Here is a 16,730-nt window from a genome sequence, read left to right on the forward strand (position 1 = left end):
CCACTTCATGATGCATTAAACCTAGTTCATGCTTTTGTTACCTCCAGGTTGGATTATTGTGATGCCTTACTGTCTGAATGATCTAACAGGTGCATAAACAAGCTCCAGCAAGAGTCCTTACTAGAACTAGAAATGACCACATCACCCCTATCTTATCCACACTGCACTGGCTCCCAATCAAATTTCACACTGATTATAAACTACTACTATTTAACTATAAAGCACTAAATGTGCTTTATCTCGCGCCACAGTACCTATATTTCTGGTCCTTTATGACTCACCACAACGACTTAGATCAAAAGGTGCAGGCTATCTGTTGGTACCTCAAATAGTGAAGGCTCCAGCAGAGGGAGAGCCTTCTTTTACAAATCCCCACAGTTATGGAACAGCCGTACAAGTTGTGTTCGGGCCTCAGACACAGTCTCATTGTTTAAGTCTTGGCTGAAAATATATTTGTTTAGTGAAGCCTTTTGTCAACAGCTTTTTATTACATAAAGTAGCAGATCTGGAGGGTTCTTGGGCAGAGAGTGTTTTGATAAGCGTTTTGAAGAGTGTTTTGAAGTGCCCTTGACCAAGGCACCTAACCCCCAACTGCTCTGTAGGCTGCTCTGGGTATGTTGTACGTTGATCTGTGAAATGCCTGTAATGTAATGTAATGTAAGGCAATGGTAAAATGGGATGTTTGGATGCTGCCCCCCCCCTTACACATTTACTCAGGTTTGTAGACGGTAGAGTGGCCTTATGTACACTTTATGTACCACGGTGCCCTCAAGTCTCTGTTACATTCTGACTCTCCCTTTTAGTTATGCCATCATATTTAGTCTTGCTGGAGTCCCCACTTGCACTCAGCACACAATGTACACTGTTCGTAACCATTACATGACAATGAGCATACTTAAAAATCTGTGTTCTCTCTCTCTCTCTCTCTCATGCTACACATGCCACTCCTGAGATACTAGTGATGCTGAACTGATGCGTTACTTCTGGCTGGAGTTCTCATCACTTCACTCCTGTGGAGGATGACCTCATATGGACAGCCTAAAGATCCACTTAGAAGATAGCTTTGGAGAATTAATACAAACAGTTTTGCTACGATGGCTCAGGACTACAGTTGCCATGAACAGTTTTGGATTCAAATCTCAATCAGTAAGTCAACAAAATAGACTTCACGCCAAAACTACAATGAATTTCCTGGTTACCCAGTTGCCCCATTTCACTATATAGGACACAGTTATAGAAGTGAGGTATTTATAATCACACTGTCTGTTATCACCCAAATGAGGATGGGTTCCCTCAAGGTTTTTTCCTTTTGTCGTCTCAGGAGTTGTCACTGTCACCTCAGGTTTGCTCAGTTGGCATAAATTTATTTCTAGCATTTATATAATTCTGTAAAGTTGCTTTGCGACAATGTCTATTGTTAAAAGTGCTATACAAATAAAATTGAATGTAAAGCCAGGATGCTGCAGCAACTCAACAATCTGTCAACACTGTAAGTGACACTATCATGTGATCTTGTGGGGGCGGAGCTTCATGATGCTTCTTGAATCTTTATGATGTTACCATATTAGCTTACAGAAAGTCCTCAGAATATTTTAATTCAGCTAAGACCATTCATCATGTTCACTGTTATATTAATGTGTCTGTGGCTTTCACTTGGTGAGTTTTGATTTTTTTTTTTTATTTCAAAAATATTGTGTGTTGAATTAATGATTAATTAGTCTGTGTGGTGTTAAGAAACAGCAGAATGTGGGTCTGACTTGTGTAGTTCTGGCTTGATTATGTAAAGGTTAAAAACATTATGTTCTCTATGACAGGTGACTCCATGGCAGATTCAATAGAGCCACTTTTCACTCGTAAAGTTGTACATGAAGGTGATGATGTCACTCTGTCCTGCAGCTACAGAAAATTCACTGGTACAGTAAGAAACTTGCAATGGTACAGACAGCATCCAAAATCTACACCTGAGTTCCTTCTTTATATTTTTCCAAGTGGAGATCTAAGTCCCAACCTTCCTCCAAGAATGTCTGCTGAAGCTGATGAAAAGAAGAAACAAGTGGATCTGCTCATCTCCTCTGCTGCTGTATCAGACTCTGCACTATACTACTGCGCTCTGCCGCCCACAGTGACAGGAAATCCAACTGCACTGTACAAAAACTTTCACACAGTTTTGTTTATACTGTAGGCAGTTCTGCGGATGATTTTGAGAAGTTTTTGATGAGAATCTCACTTTCTCTCTGAATATTTATAAAGGGATTATATTGATGCCACATGTTGTATAATAGTATCATAAAACAGTAAAGCAGTTTTATTATACTGAAGACAAATTAACTGATAAGTTCCATAATTTGCATGCTCTCTGAACCTAATTTTACTGAATTCTCTCTTTTTTTTTTACTTTTTATTTATAAACCTTTTCACATGTTAAGAACAACTAGTAAAATGCAGTTAAGAAACAAAGCAAGAAGAAAAAAGAGAGAAATAACATGAGATCATGGGATGTTCAGTAAATAAACACAGATTTGCATAATTTAAAAAAAAATATCCATACAGAGAATAATTATGGAAAAACACACCAGTTTCCCCACAGTTTTTCTCCCAGCTCTTTTTGGAGCCATATGGAGTAAGTCATCTGTTGAAGAAGGTGTAGTTGCTGAAAAATATCGACAAAGAAGCCAACAGTAGGACAATTTTTTTCTCAAGCCAGTATTATGTAATGGCTTTTTTACTTGTGGCCAACACTGTCTTTTGGAGGAAAGTGTCATCTTTACTTTATCCATCAGCAATATGTCCAAGACAGAGGGATGGGAATGTTGTACTGATATAAAAAACCCAATGTTTTTTTCAAATGGTTGTCGCCATTTCCTTCCATCAAGTCTGAAAATAGGGACAAGACAAGAAAACATGAGTATTCAACCTTTTTCTTGATTTAGTTTTTACTTTTCACAACAGTCTTACAATGTACAAATTTTTGTCAAGAATAATATACCATAAATAGTTGGAAAGAAAAAAAACGCAGCTTACACAGAAACACAGTGGTTAGAAAAAGTATGTGAAACCTGTGGAATTCCACTCAGTGGTCACAAGTATAAACAAAAATAATGGCCCTCATTTACTAATCAAGCAAGAGACCAGGTCCAAGTGTTGAAATCAGAATACAAGAGTGTTCATGTATGATTCATGAAACATTGCTATCTGACCAATCACAGCAGAAGAATGATTGGCCATTGATAAATGTGGCATCTGAAAATCATCATCATTTAAATATCACACCCCCAAATATACTCAGTTTAGCATCTGTGCCCAAGACTTTCCAACATGGAGAGGTGTGATACATTCAAGAAGAAACATTTCTCCACCCTCCAAATAGAAGCTCAAATGTCCAATTGAAGAAATCATTTCTATTTGGCAGCCAGAAAAGTAGCATCATAGAAAGTCAGAAAAATGCAGTATTGAAATCACTGCTGCAGTCAACAGCATTGCCATCGACAATTGAAATCCAGCTGTTTAATTATTTAATGTATATATCTATGAGATATATAGCCTAGGGCGGCACGGTGGTGTAGTGGTTAGCGCTGTCGCCTCACAGCAAGAAGGTCCTGGGTTCGAGCCCTGGGGCCGGCGAGGGCCTTTCTGTGTGGAGTTTGCATGTTCTCCCCGTGTCCGCGTGGGTTTCCTCCAGGTGCTCCGGTTTCCCCCACAGTCCAAAGACACGCAGGTTAGGTTAACTGGTGACTCTAAATTGACCGTGAGTGTGAATGGTTGTCTGTGTCTATGTGTCAGCCCTGTGATGACCTGGCGACTTGTCCAGGGTGTACCCCGCCTTTCGCCCGTAGTCAGCTGGGATAGGCTCCAGCTTGCCTGCGACCCTGTAGAAGGATAAAGCGGCTAGAGATAATGAGATGAGATATATAGCCTATATTCTGTCCAGAATAATAAGGATATAATAGCTTATATCGCAAATCTTTAGATGTGGGTGAAGAAACAATTGTCAGATCTCAAACATGCCACAAAAATTACACAGTTGTGGACTTTCTTATTTCCTCATTTTCATGATGTTTCAGGCAGCAGTGGTGTTCAACCTTCAGCGAGACAAACTTGTCTGGAGCCACCCACAGAGCCAAGCAACCACGAGCTGCGAGAGAGAGCATGTGGTCAACCTCATTTCATTTGTTAATATACATCAATTCCTGCATTTCATGCCTGCATCACATTCCAAGAAAAGTTGGGACGGGGAAATTTAGGGCTAGTGATGAGGTAAAACAATTAAACAATGATGTAATTTGAAATAGATGATGCCAACAGGTGATTGTAATCATGATTTGGTACAAAATCGATATCCAGGAAAGGCCTAGTCTTTGAGGAGCAAAGATGGGCCGAGGATTTCCAGTTTGTCAACAAATGCATGAGAAAATTATTGAAATGTTGAGAAACAAATGTTCCTCAAAGAAAGATAGGAAGATATTTCACCCTCTACATTGCATAATATCATTAAACAATTCAAGGAGGAGTTTCAGTGCACAAGCCTCAGCTGAACACCTGTGATCTCTGATCTCTCAGACGGCACTGCATCAAAAACCATCATTGATCTATAGCTGATATAACCACACGGGCTCAGGATTACTTTGGCAAATCTTTGTCAAGCACTACAATGAGGAGTTACATCCACAAATGCCTGTTAAAACTTTAATGTGCAAAAAAGAAACCTGATGTTGACTATGTCCAGATGTGCTGTTGACTCCTCTGGGGTCAGAGGTATCTGGGATGGACCATCTCACAGTGGAAATGTGTATTGTGGTCAGGTGAATCAATATTCCAGGTCTTTTTTATAAGAAATGGACACTGTGGGCTTTGGACCAAACGTGAGAAGGACCATCCAGACAGTTACCAACAACAAATCTGAAAGCCAGGGTTTGTCATGGTATGGGGTTGTGTCAGTGCCCTTGGTAACACACTTCTGTGATGGCAGCATTAATTCAGAAAAATACACTGAGATTTTTGGAGCAACATATGCTGCCTTCAAGATGACTCAGTAGCTTTTTTTCAAATCTGGTTCAGCTGTTAGCGAATGACCATAATGGCAGTTGGACATTCATCTTTCATACAAAAACCTCAACTGGAGTCGTCACTGAACTAATTTGTCAGAGCAGTTGTGTTAACATTTATAATGTTAAGAACTATTTTCAGGAGTTAAAAAAATACTACAATGGACACTTAAACCGTACAATAATTATAATTTTTTGTTCATGGACCAATAAAGTAAAACAAAACTGGAAAGAGGGTTATATTTTTGTATAAATGTTAAATCTTGAGACACAGCCCAGGCCTCTAACTCCAAAAGATCTATTTGAGAGGTGAAGTTGGATGCAGTGAGTTGATCAGCAACAGTGGGATTGTTCTGTGTTGTATTGGTGATTTAGTTCACTGTGACTGATACTGAGAAGTGATGATCTGTACAACGTTATGCTCCAACAGCAGAACTTCCTGGGTGTGGCCTTCTAGAAATGTTTCCTTCATGTGTAAAGTTCAGCACATACAGCAAGCACTATTATACAGGATCCTCACAGAGCTGTGTTCAGAAATGGCTCAACTATACAACTTCCTGTACATAATGAGATACATCCCACTGATTCTCACTGTCACTACAGGTAATTAACTTTCATCAGATAATTAACTGTATTCCTTAATACCCATGTTTTAAGCATACATTCTTGAAATGATTGTTTTTGGTTTGTTTACAAAAATACTTCACAGATTTATTTCTTTATGTTCCTCTTTACAACAGGCAGTTTCGCTGATAAAATTTGGCCGACAGATGAAGATGCCATTGTCAGGAAAGAAACAGACACTGTTACTCTGAAATGTTCATTTGAGTCAAGCAGCAATGACATTTTGCTTTACTGGTACAAACAATATCCGAACAGTGCACCACAGTTTTTACTGTATAAAGGCACGAGGTCAAGATCAGGTTATGATAGCACTCCTGATGATCGTCGATTAGAGTCAAAAACAACCAGAGACTCCACTGAACTTACTATCAGAGGTCTAAAGCTCTCAGATTCTGCGCTCTATCACTGTGCTCTTAGAGATGTAGCACAGTAATACAGAGTCAATGAAAGGCTTTACAAAAACATACAAATGTTATTCAGGAAGTTTCTAAAACCTCATCAAAGATACTCTCTTTACCAAATTATTATCAGTTAACCACACACACAAACAAAGGTTGTGGTAACATCTGCAGCTAAAAGTAAAAGCAAATTAAAATAAAGAGGGTTTAAATGTAGTGCAACTTTAAACAAGGACACATTTATCACAGTAAATTCACAAACTGACATTTTTCAAAAATGTTTTACTGACATTACCAGAGCCATTGTGTCAGGTGTTGTTGGTGTGAACTACTCTGAATTAAAGGTCCTGACCTTTTCTGGCCAGTTTTCCCCACAATACATAGTGCTCAATTTTAATTATTTTTAATTAATTAATTATGCATGTACATAAAAATGCATGTTATTTTGCTGGATGGGAGCTCAGGCAGTGGCCTTTTACAAAGATGAAATGGATGAATAATAAAATGGCAGCAGTGCATGCATACAATCATTCAGATAGAAAGGAACCTGAAAAAGAAATCTCTAAGCCAACTCTTGCTCTTGACTTTCCCCACTATATAATTATCACATCTCCTGTAGATTTGTTCATATCATACATTTTGTGTGTGTGTGTGTGTTTTCAGTCAGTCTGTGAATTGTATATAAGTTGTAATTACAGTTGTGTGTGTGCTTTACACACTTCCACCTTCCCTGAATCAGTTAATCCTTTCCTTTACAATCCCGAGTCCCTCCGTCTCTCATCCTGATGCCTGCGCTACTCGTAAAATGATGTGCAGACAATAATTTGTGAACTAATTTATTAAATATATTTCTGCACACCATGATTTGTTTTGCAAGTTTAGAAAAATTATAGTGTATTTTAGCAATATAAATGATATGCTCTATAAAAATAAATGGTAATATAAATGATATACTCTCAAAATAAATATTCAGTTGGATGCTTTTGGACATTGCTGGTTCTCTCTAAGTTGCTCTGGACATACAAGCATATTATAAACAACACAGAATTACAATTATTAGCTATTATATGCTCAAGCTATTTTTTCTCTGAATTGCTTAGTTTGTTCCTAAAAAAAACAAATTATAGGTAGGTATTAACTCATAAGAACCCGGATCCATTTCCCCTTCAAGGAAAATTATAGGGAATATACCGTAAAACAGACCAAATGGACCACACATTTCTAATTTTTTTTTTTTATTCTCACCCCTACTGGCAAAGACCTGGAGAGTTGCATAAATGTCACATTGGGCATTTATAGTAAATTTATTCCTTATTTGAAAATAAATCAGCTTGACAGGGTTTTTGCGCCAGTCCGTTCTTTTGTTTCCACGCGGACTGTATCCTATTCTCTGCAGTGGCGTGCGTTCTTGATACCAAGTCTTCTGAAAAAGACACGAAAGCTCTTCAAACTCATCCTCAATCGTTGGCTCTTTGGATTAGGATGACATCGAACCTTTTGCCACGGAGAAAGAAGCGGATGGATTTTTTTTTCCTAATTTATCCTTTGCTTTAGATAGTTTGGCTCGTTGGTCTAGGGGTATGATTCTTGCTTAGGGTGCGAGAGGTCCTGGGTTCAACTCCCGGACGAGCCCATGCTTTACCTTTAATGGTCGATCTGGACTGGGGTATCAGGGATGTCACTGGAGGGCGTCTTTCTTAAAGTGCGAGTCTAATGAAAGTGACATCAGAAAATCCCTGCCTTGCCGTGTGTGATGTGCTCGAATACACTGTAAAGTTGGCAAATAAATGAAAAATTGGTTTGGATTTCCTTTTCTGCACCTGAATTGAGGAATGTGTAAAGGACATTAGACACTGGATGCTTATTAATTTGCTTCTGCTTAACTCTGACAAAACGGAAGTACTTGTCCTGGGACCACATGCAGCTAGAAGTAAGTTTTCTGATTCCACAGTAACTCTGGATGGCCTTTCTGTTTCTTCACGTGTAGCAGTAAAAGACCTCGGAGTGATTATTCACCCCAGCCTTTCATTCGAAACTCACATTGGGAAGGAAGCGGATTTTTTTTGTTGCTGTTGTTGAGCTGTAGGTTGGCTTGTTGGTCTAGGGGTATGATTCTTGCTTTGGGTGCGAGAGGTCCCAGGTTCAACTGCTGGACAAGCCCAAGTTTATCCTTAAATAGTCGATCTGGACTGGGGTATCAGGGATTTCACTTGGCTGAATTGTTCTTCAAGTGCTCATCTCATGAAAGTTACATCAGAAGGTGTGATATGCTCAAATACACTGTAAAGTTGCCGGATAAATCAAAAAATGATTTTGAAAACTGCTTTTTTGCATCTGAATTCTGTTCCAAAAATCACTAAAAGCTCAGCCGCCATTATTAGTTCGCAGCGATTTACAGGTCGGTGGCGCTGCACGCGTGACATCGTTTGCGCCAGTCCGTTCTTTTGTTTCCACACGGACTGTATCCTATTCTCTGCAGTGGCGTGCGTTCTTGATACTGAGTCTTTTGAAAAAGACACGAAAGCTCTTCGAACTCGTCCTCAATCGTTGGCTCTTTGGATTCGGATGACATCGAACCTTTTGCCACGGAGAAAGAAGCGGATGGATTTTTTTTCCTAATTTATCCTTTGCTTTAGATAGTTTGGCTCGTTGGTCTAGGGGTATGATTCTCGCTTAGGGTGCGAGAGGTCCCGGGTCCAACTCCCAGATGAGCCCAGGTTTTACCTTAAATGGTCGATCTGGACTGGGGTATCAGGGATGTTGCTGGAGTGCGTCTTTCTTAAAGTGCGAGTCTAATGAAAGTGACATGAGAAAATCCCTGCCTTGCCGTGTGTGATGTGCTCGAATACACTGTAAAGTTGGCAAATAAATGAAAAATTGGTTTGGATTTCTTTTTCTGCACCTGAATTGAGGAATGTGTAAAGGACATTAGACACTGGATGCTTATTAATTTGCTTCTGCTTAACTCTGACAAAACTGAAGTACTTGTCCTGGGACCACATGCAGCTTGAAGTAAGTTTTCTGATTCCACAGTAACTCTGGATGGCCTTTCTGTTTCTTCACGTGTAGCAGTAAAAGACCTCAGAGTGATTATTCACCCTAGTCTTTCATTCAAAACTCACATTGGGAAGAAGCGGACATTTTTTTTTTTTGAGAGGTGTGCGTTGGTCTAGGAGTATGAGTCTTGCTTTGGGTGTGAGAGGTCCTGGGTTCAACTCCTACACAAGCCCAGGTTTTACCTTAAATGGTCGATCTGGACGGGGGTGTCAGGGATTTCACTTGGCTGAATTGTTCTTCAAGTGCTCATCTCATGAAAGTTACATCAGAAGGTGTGATGTGCTCAAATACACTGTAAAGTTGCCGGATAAATCAAAAAATGATTTTGAAAACTGCTTTTTTGCATCTGAATTCTGTTCCAAAAATCACTAAAAGCTCGGCCGCCATTATTATTTCGCAGCGATTTACAGGTCGGCGGTGCTGCACGCGTGACATCATTTGCGCCAGTCCATTCTTTTGTTTGCACACGGACTGTATCCTATTCTCTGCCGTGGCGTGCGTTCTTGATACCGAGTCTTTTGAAAAAGACACGAAAGACAAACGCGCGGGTGCCCGTGTCCTTCAGACATGCCCAGGTTTGCGCAAACCGATGCTATTCGACTACATGCAATGCGAGTGGAAAGCAGAAGGAGCAGCCCTCAGTCACCTCCTTGGCAAGGCAGTGATGAGCAACCGATCCATTCCTGCTGTTTCCTCCCAAGTGCCTCGCCATGCTCTCTGCCTTTCATCAGAGCAACGAAGCGTTAAAGGGTGTGCGTTGGCCAGGAACCGAACCTGGGTCAACTGTTTGGATGCTAGCCACTATACCATCAATGCTGCAGGCTTACACTGGGGACACATGCCTAAGTGCCATTGCTTCTGTATTTGAGGCCCAGGCAACAGCTGATCGGTCCAAGAGTGTAGTGGTTATCATGTTTGTCTCACACATGAAAGGTCCCTGGTTCGAAACAGTGCTGGGTTGGTTTATTTATTTATTTTTTGAACTCGGCAGTGAGTGACTGCTGAGCTGTGATCTCTGCTCTGACCGTGCCGACTACGGAAGCAAGTATTTGCTTTTGACCAGCCAAGGTATGGACACATTTGCTGAACAAATCTTAAACAGTGACTCTACAGTTCTCTGTTTGTGGACAAATATACACCTGTCGCTTGTTGCCAACGAAAGGAAAACACGCAGGAGCCCGTGTTCTTCACCGCTTCATGGGTTGAACATACGCAGGGGCAAACTGATGTCATTCAAACCTGCAAACAAGTACTTGCGTTGCTAGTGTAAAGACCAGTCCTCAGTCCCCTCCTTGGCCTGTCCAAACAAGGCATTTGATTTCTTCCCGTGATGTTGTTGCAGCGCTTTTCGATGCTGAACCTTGTCACACTTGACCACCAGCTCATCTCTACGATGCCAAGGCCGTGCCCCTATTCTCGTGACAATTGTTTAAGTGTGACCCGCGTTCTTCTTGAGGCCCAGGCAAGAGCTAACATACGCATGGTGTCCATATTGTATTGGTTACCACGTTCGCTTAACACGAGAGCGGTCTGCGATTCGAAACCGGGCGGAAACGGTGCTGGTTTTCTTGAACTTGGCAGCGAACAAATGTCGAGCTGCCATCTCTGCTCCATCCGTGCCTTTTGGAACAAAACCAAACCGAAACGCTGAAAAAGCTTCGCGTGTTTTCTGCTGTGCAGTGGTTTCCCCTTGCACCTAAAAAGCGAATAGACGCTCCTGAGAAACCTGGCAGAGCCATGCTTTGCCTTTTGAGCTCTGCTTTCGTTAACGTCCAGTTATCGCCTTGCTAAGATCAGGTACTCTCAAAACAGCTAGAAAGACAGACCCTTAACGTGACCGGATTGCTTTCTGTGGATTAGTGGTTGTCATGTTCTCCTACGTGCAGACGACCATCGGGACAAAACCTCGTTTGAACGGTTTCCCTGGCTCTCTGGTTTTCCGTCAAGGTCCGTGACGGCTGCTTTAAAAACAAAATCAGGCATTATCTCCATGTCTGTTGACTGTGGAAGCATGGACATTGCAATTCGTCACGGGGAGGCGGTGTTCTCAAATACCACTTGGTTGCTCGTTTACGGAGTGAGGTCAGGTCAACAGGGCTGCACATGGCATCAGAACGCTGCAAATTGGCATTGACACTAAATGTCACTTGAACAGCCTTGAAGGACACACCCCTTAGGAGGCATGCTTTGGTTTTAGTTTTGTTGCAGAATAAATAAAAAAAATAGTTAAAAACATGCTCCAATTTGCAAAACAGATGAAGCCAGAAATGCCAACGAACTTTTAAGCATTTCGCACATGATGTCACTTCTTTGAACAAACAGTAACTTACCAGGAACGTGTTCTTGTAATGGTGGACTCAAAGAGCCAAACTTTACCAAATAAACAGAACATGTTCCTGGTCTCGTATTAAAATACAATTTAGACAGTAAACTATTAAACATGTCTAGTTTTATCAGGTATAATTCCCAGGGGTAATATAATTTTCAGAAGACTGGCACTTTAACGGAAACAAAGGGTTTGGGACGTGACAGCTTGCTTGACCAAAATGAGCATACAGTTGAGGCAGTCCGTGCATGTGAGTTCAGAAGCCACAAACAAAGGCTTCAGAGGTTCCACTGAGATTTGAACTCAGATCACTGGAATCAAAGTCCAGGGTGCTAACCATTACACCATGGAACCAACACACAGTCAAAAGGTTGTTTTCACTGTCAAACCTTTGAATGATATAATGAAATTCCAGCAGCACATGAACACATGATTGAAGGTTTTACCTGAAATCGTCAACCTGTTGGAAAAAAAAATATCGGAACCCTGACTGCTGGCTACATGGTTAATCATTCGTTGTTGTTTGCATTAATTTCTAGTTTTGTAATTTATCAATCAATGTCAACAGGCAATTGACATTGTAACCACATGATAATCCAACTCAAACGTCACATGTCATTCCACGAACTAAAACTTTATATTTTTACATCTAAAAACATAAAATACCTACTGATATTGTAATATGTGGCAGATATTCACAACAAACTGAAAAAAAATACAAATTTATCTGAAAAGGCATGCTAGCTGAAGCTTCCATTTTCACTCACGTGCAGGCAAAACTCCCGACAAGCATTCACTAAACACAAACCATGAGCATAAAACCCATGGCCCGTTAATAACCCGCGATAGCAAATGTCAGAAGTGGGATTCAAACCCACACCTCCAGAAAAAACTGCAACCTAAACACAGCACCTTACACCACTCAAAACCTAGGTTATACTTAACCAGGTTAGTGACACTGTATTGGAGGTGCAGAAAGCTGGTATAGGGTAAGGTGGCCTGGGCCAATCTCTTACACCTTTACAGCTTTATTATGGCCCTTTTCCACTACCCTTTTTCAGCTCACTTCAGCTCGCTTCAGCTCACTTCAGCCCGACATGGCTCGCGTTTCGACTACCAAAAAACAGCACGACTCAGCTCGCTTCAGCCCTGCTTAGCCCCTAAAACTCGCACCGTTTTGGAGTAGGGCTGAAGCGAGCCAAACCGTGCCGAGTGAGGCTGGGGGCGTGAGCAGACACTCCCCTGTGCACTGATTGGTGAAGAGGAGTGTCCTCACATGCCCACACACGCCCCGCGAGCACGCTGGGATCTGTAAACACCGCAAACCTGGAAGAAGGAGAATTACGAGAATTATGAAGCCTTATGCGCCTCGCCTCATCTATACGCTCTTGCCAGTATCTGTTGGCGTTGTCAGTGACAACAAGGCACAGCACCAAGACCAGCAACACTAACGACTCCATGTCCTCCATGTTTATTGTTTACTATCCGGGTCGTGAGACTACCGCTTAAAAGCTCACTGATGTCACTGTTTGCGCCGCCTGACGACATCACGTGACGTCCACCCACTTTCGCTAACTCCACCCAATGTGTCCACCCACTTCCAGCCAGCACGGTTCAGCGTGGTTGTAGTCGAAATGCAACTCCAACAGCCCCGCTCAGCTCGACTCAGCCCGACTCAGCACGGCACGGCTCAGCCCGACTCAGCCGCGTTTGTAGTGGAAAAGTGGCATTAGCCATTGCACACAGGCAGAGAAATATCTGACCAATGAGCGTTTTTGATGGAAAGAAAGAAGTGGTTGGGGTGTTGTGTGATCTGTAGCCTCGGTCACAACCGGCCGTATGTGCTCCTACGGCCGGTCTATGTGCAAAAAACGCAAGAAACGCACGGAGGGCGCGCGTGTGACGTGCTGATTTTCGAACCATAGACTGGCCGCAGACCGGCCGCAGAGGTTCTTTGTCATGTCAAACAAACTCTACGGGTGCTTACGTTTTTTTCAGGTTGCAAGACAAACTTACGGCCAATGCACGTCTTTCTCCATGAACAAAAAAAAAAAAAACGCAGTGATTTGGGAAACGCCAAAAAATCGTACGGCCGGTTGTGACCTAGGGGAGAGAATTACTGCAGACTAACGGTCCAGTAGCTTGTTGAACATGGAGAAAACCAGGAAATGGGGAAAAGGTCAACCCAGCAAAGAAATAACTTTTTTTGTTACTTATTTTTTTAACAAGACAATTTCTAGATCTACTACAATGTCATGTGAACAGATAGAACAGAAAAAGCTCTATTCCCACTCATTACTTTAGAAAACTCATACATTATCTTTATTTAAAGAATATACCAAATAAGAAAGCTGTTTCTTTGTATTTAGAACAACACATTATTCCTGGAAATACTATAAAACCAGGTTGATGAGTGGAGCAGAAGAAGCAAACCCCAACTCCAGCTCCTTGGTCTGAAAATCTAATTAATATAACACTTGAGATATTAAAGTGATAAAAACAAACACTATACTTCATCTAAAACAAACAACAGAGAAATAACAACTTGCTACTGTCAATGGCTTTAAATATACCACTTCCAAATATTAAAATCCAGAAAGGTAAACACAGCTAGACTCCACCCCCAACAGCTGGATCCTTTTGAACTGAGACATCGCTTTGGGCTTTGGGCGTGTGTGTGGTTTCCATGCAAAAAGTTCGATATTTCTAACATTTGACCACCAAAAATGTGCAGCTCTACCAGAGCAAAGCCTGCAAAAATAAGCTGAACTCATTAACATTCCTCTCCCTGGAAATCTGTAATATATAGATTGAGGCACTGCCTAAAAGCCCATCTGTTTCTGGGTTGTAGAATTTTCTTATATCATAGCCAGCCTCTCTTGTTTTATTTCTTTACCAATTAATTAGCACAATATATATGCAATACTTCCAGATGATACTATATATTATTTTAATCACTTTATATTTCATTAGATTTTGGTTAAAAAGGAACACCATGTGACCTTACTGATTGGATTTAGCAACTACTAATGTTTATATCAGGGACATGACCGCTCAGATGGTGGCAATCTTTTGCTGAAATTGCTCAGTAGGGAGAGCGTTAGACTGAAGATCTAAAGGTCCCTGGTTTAAGCCTGGGTTTCGGCATTGTGGTGTGTGTTCATTTAAGCCTTTGACCAAGGGTCTGTTTGATTTTTTTTTTTTTTTGCCAGGACGTTGTCAGTATATGCCAGTAATTTGGTGGTGAAAACAATTTGCCCTCTGTTTCATTGTGTAATAGTTAGCACTGTAGACTTTGACTCCAGTGATCTGAGTTCAAATCTCTGTAGAGCCTTTGTTTGCAGCTTGTAACATACGCATATTGTCTCAACTACAGGGTCCTTTTGGTCAAGCACGCTGTCATTCCCCAAACCCTTTGTTTCTGTTAAAGTGCTCGTCTTATGAAAATTACATTACCCCTAGAAATTATACCTTATAAAACTAGACATGTTAAATAGTTTACTGTCTAAACTGTATCTTAATACAAGACCAGGAACATGTTCTGTTTAGTTGGTAAAGTTTGGCTCTTTGAGTCTGCCATTACACGAACGCATTCCTGGTAAGTTACTGTTAATTCAAAGAAGTGACGTCCAGGGCCGTAACCAGGATTTTTCAAATACCGATGTCAAGCATGGCTGACAGCACCGAAGGCCCCCCCGGCACAACTTAAATAAATAAATAACAAACCAAGGATAGATTTGGTGGTGGACACATTTATTTTAACAATCCTACAACTGTGGCACCGTAACTGTGCTGTTTTATCTGACATAAAAGTAGAAAGGTAGTGAACTCTTGAACTGAGTATACATACCTAAAGTACCAGTTACCTAAAGTATTGGCATTATTTACATTGCAGCATACACATGACAGAAAGGGTGTGAACTGCTGAATTGTAAGCTTTAGTATTACACCTTATAATAATAGTGTGAGTATGTGTGTGTGTGTGAGAGAGAGAGAGAGAGAGAGACTGAGAGTTAGTGTGTTATTTGTGGGTGTCTGTATGTGTAGAGACATTCTGAGCAGTAATGTAAAGGCATCAGTCTATCTGGCTGTCTTGAATTGAGATCCATTTGCATGCATTCTCTGAAACAGAGTGTTCTCACCATTGCCTGTAATGTAAGTTTGGCTCATAACACATTTACTTCAACAATTCTAAAACTGTGCCATCATAACTGTGGAGTTTTGTCTGACATAAAAGTCAAAACTGAAGTGAACTGAGTGTATTGCTCAGCTACCTGAAGTATTGGCATTATTTACATTTCATTATCTTAAATTACATTAGAGTGTAGGGCTATTAGTTCTGTGTGAAGACTATGTATTAGAGAGAGTGTGTGAGAGTGTATTATTTGTGTGTGTCTGTGTGAGTGAGTGAGTGAGAGAGAAAGAGAGAGTTATGAGAGAAAGAGAGTTACTCAAACAAGCCCGTTTAGTCAGCCCTGCACAAGGCTGCCTGTGACAACGTAGTTTTGAATGTTTCTCGAAATGCTAACTAAAATGTAATAGGCAATGACAATGAAACGTTTCCCCTTGGAAAGTTGGCATGACATCGCTGAACGGTCTGCCACTGCACTGACAATATTTTCTCACCTTCCCGCCTTCTCTTTCCCTGCTCTTCTGTTGGCTGTCCAAGCCTTAATTTAGTTTGTTGCAATGTTTTCATTTTGCACTCAGGTAAAGCTCTATAATGCGATGTGACTATTAGCCTACGTTAGGTTAGGTAGGCATATGTGATAGAGCATAGACTACATCCTGCCTGTTTTATCCAAAACCCAACTTCCCCGGCTGACACTAGTATAGGCTACGTCGCGTGACACTGCGTTAGACACGGCAACGATAGAGATAGAGGCTGAGAGATTTCAGATGACATTAGACAAATGTGAATTTTATTGGGGGGAAATACAGATGACATGTGGATGTAGACACTGCGTTTTACATTGATCACTGCTCGAATTCAGCATAGACCAATTTTAAATTTCTGAAAAAAATACTGAGGACATGACCTTGGTGTCCCCAATGGTAGTTACGGCCATGGTGACGTCATATGTGAAATGCTTGAAAGCTCCAGCACTGTAAAGTGAGAGTAAGTGTCTATTTACTGCCATTATTGAGCCTTCTGCCGAGCAAGTGAGCTTACAAAGGTCACAATTACAAAGAGACACTGCTTTTTCATAACTGTGAAAGTTGAACACCAAATCAGGAAAAAAATAGCAAACTATGATTTGTACCATGTATTAACTTCCCGGG

At 41.1% G+C, this 16,730-nt stretch overlaps 3 non-coding genes, 1 pseudogene and 2 gene segments (V, D, J or C); 4 read left to right on the plus strand and 2 right to left on the minus strand.

The window, feature by feature from the left end:
* Positions 1 to 1,616: 1,616 nt before the first annotated feature.
* On the plus strand, positions 1,617 to 2,182 carry LOC132884089 (T cell receptor alpha variable 25-like). The segment is given in 2 exon segments: positions 1,617 to 1,656; positions 1,815 to 2,182. Coding segments are annotated over 2 exon segments (408 nt in total).
* A 3,396-nt stretch (positions 2,183 to 5,578) lies between these two features.
* LOC132884105 (T cell receptor alpha variable 14/delta variable 4-like) lies at positions 5,579 to 6,099 on the plus strand. The segment is given in 2 exon segments: positions 5,579 to 5,645; positions 5,783 to 6,099. Coding segments are annotated over 2 exon segments (384 nt in total).
* Positions 6,100 to 7,625: 1,526 nt separating this feature from the next.
* trnap-agg (transfer RNA proline (anticodon AGG)) lies at positions 7,626 to 7,697 on the plus strand. The gene has a single exon. It is a non-coding gene; the product is annotated as a tRNA-Pro (tRNA).
* Positions 7,698 to 11,729: 4,032 nt separating this feature from the next.
* On the minus strand, positions 11,730 to 11,801 carry trnaq-uug (transfer RNA glutamine (anticodon UUG)). The gene has a single exon. It is a non-coding gene; the product is annotated as a tRNA-Gln (tRNA).
* A 2,014-nt stretch (positions 11,802 to 13,815) lies between these two features.
* On the minus strand, positions 13,816 to 13,986 carry LOC132898630 (U2 spliceosomal RNA; annotated as a pseudogene).
* Positions 13,987 to 14,521: 535 nt separating this feature from the next.
* On the plus strand, positions 14,522 to 14,594 carry trnaf-gaa (transfer RNA phenylalanine (anticodon GAA)). The gene has a single exon. It is a non-coding gene; the product is annotated as a tRNA-Phe (tRNA).
* The last annotated feature ends 2,136 nt before the right edge of the window (positions 14,595 to 16,730 follow it).

This window comes from Neoarius graeffei, chromosome 1 (genome assembly GCF_027579695.1).
Source record: "Neoarius graeffei isolate fNeoGra1 chromosome 1, fNeoGra1.pri, whole genome shotgun sequence".
Lineage (NCBI taxonomy): Eukaryota > Metazoa > Chordata > Actinopteri > Siluriformes > Ariidae > Neoarius > Neoarius graeffei.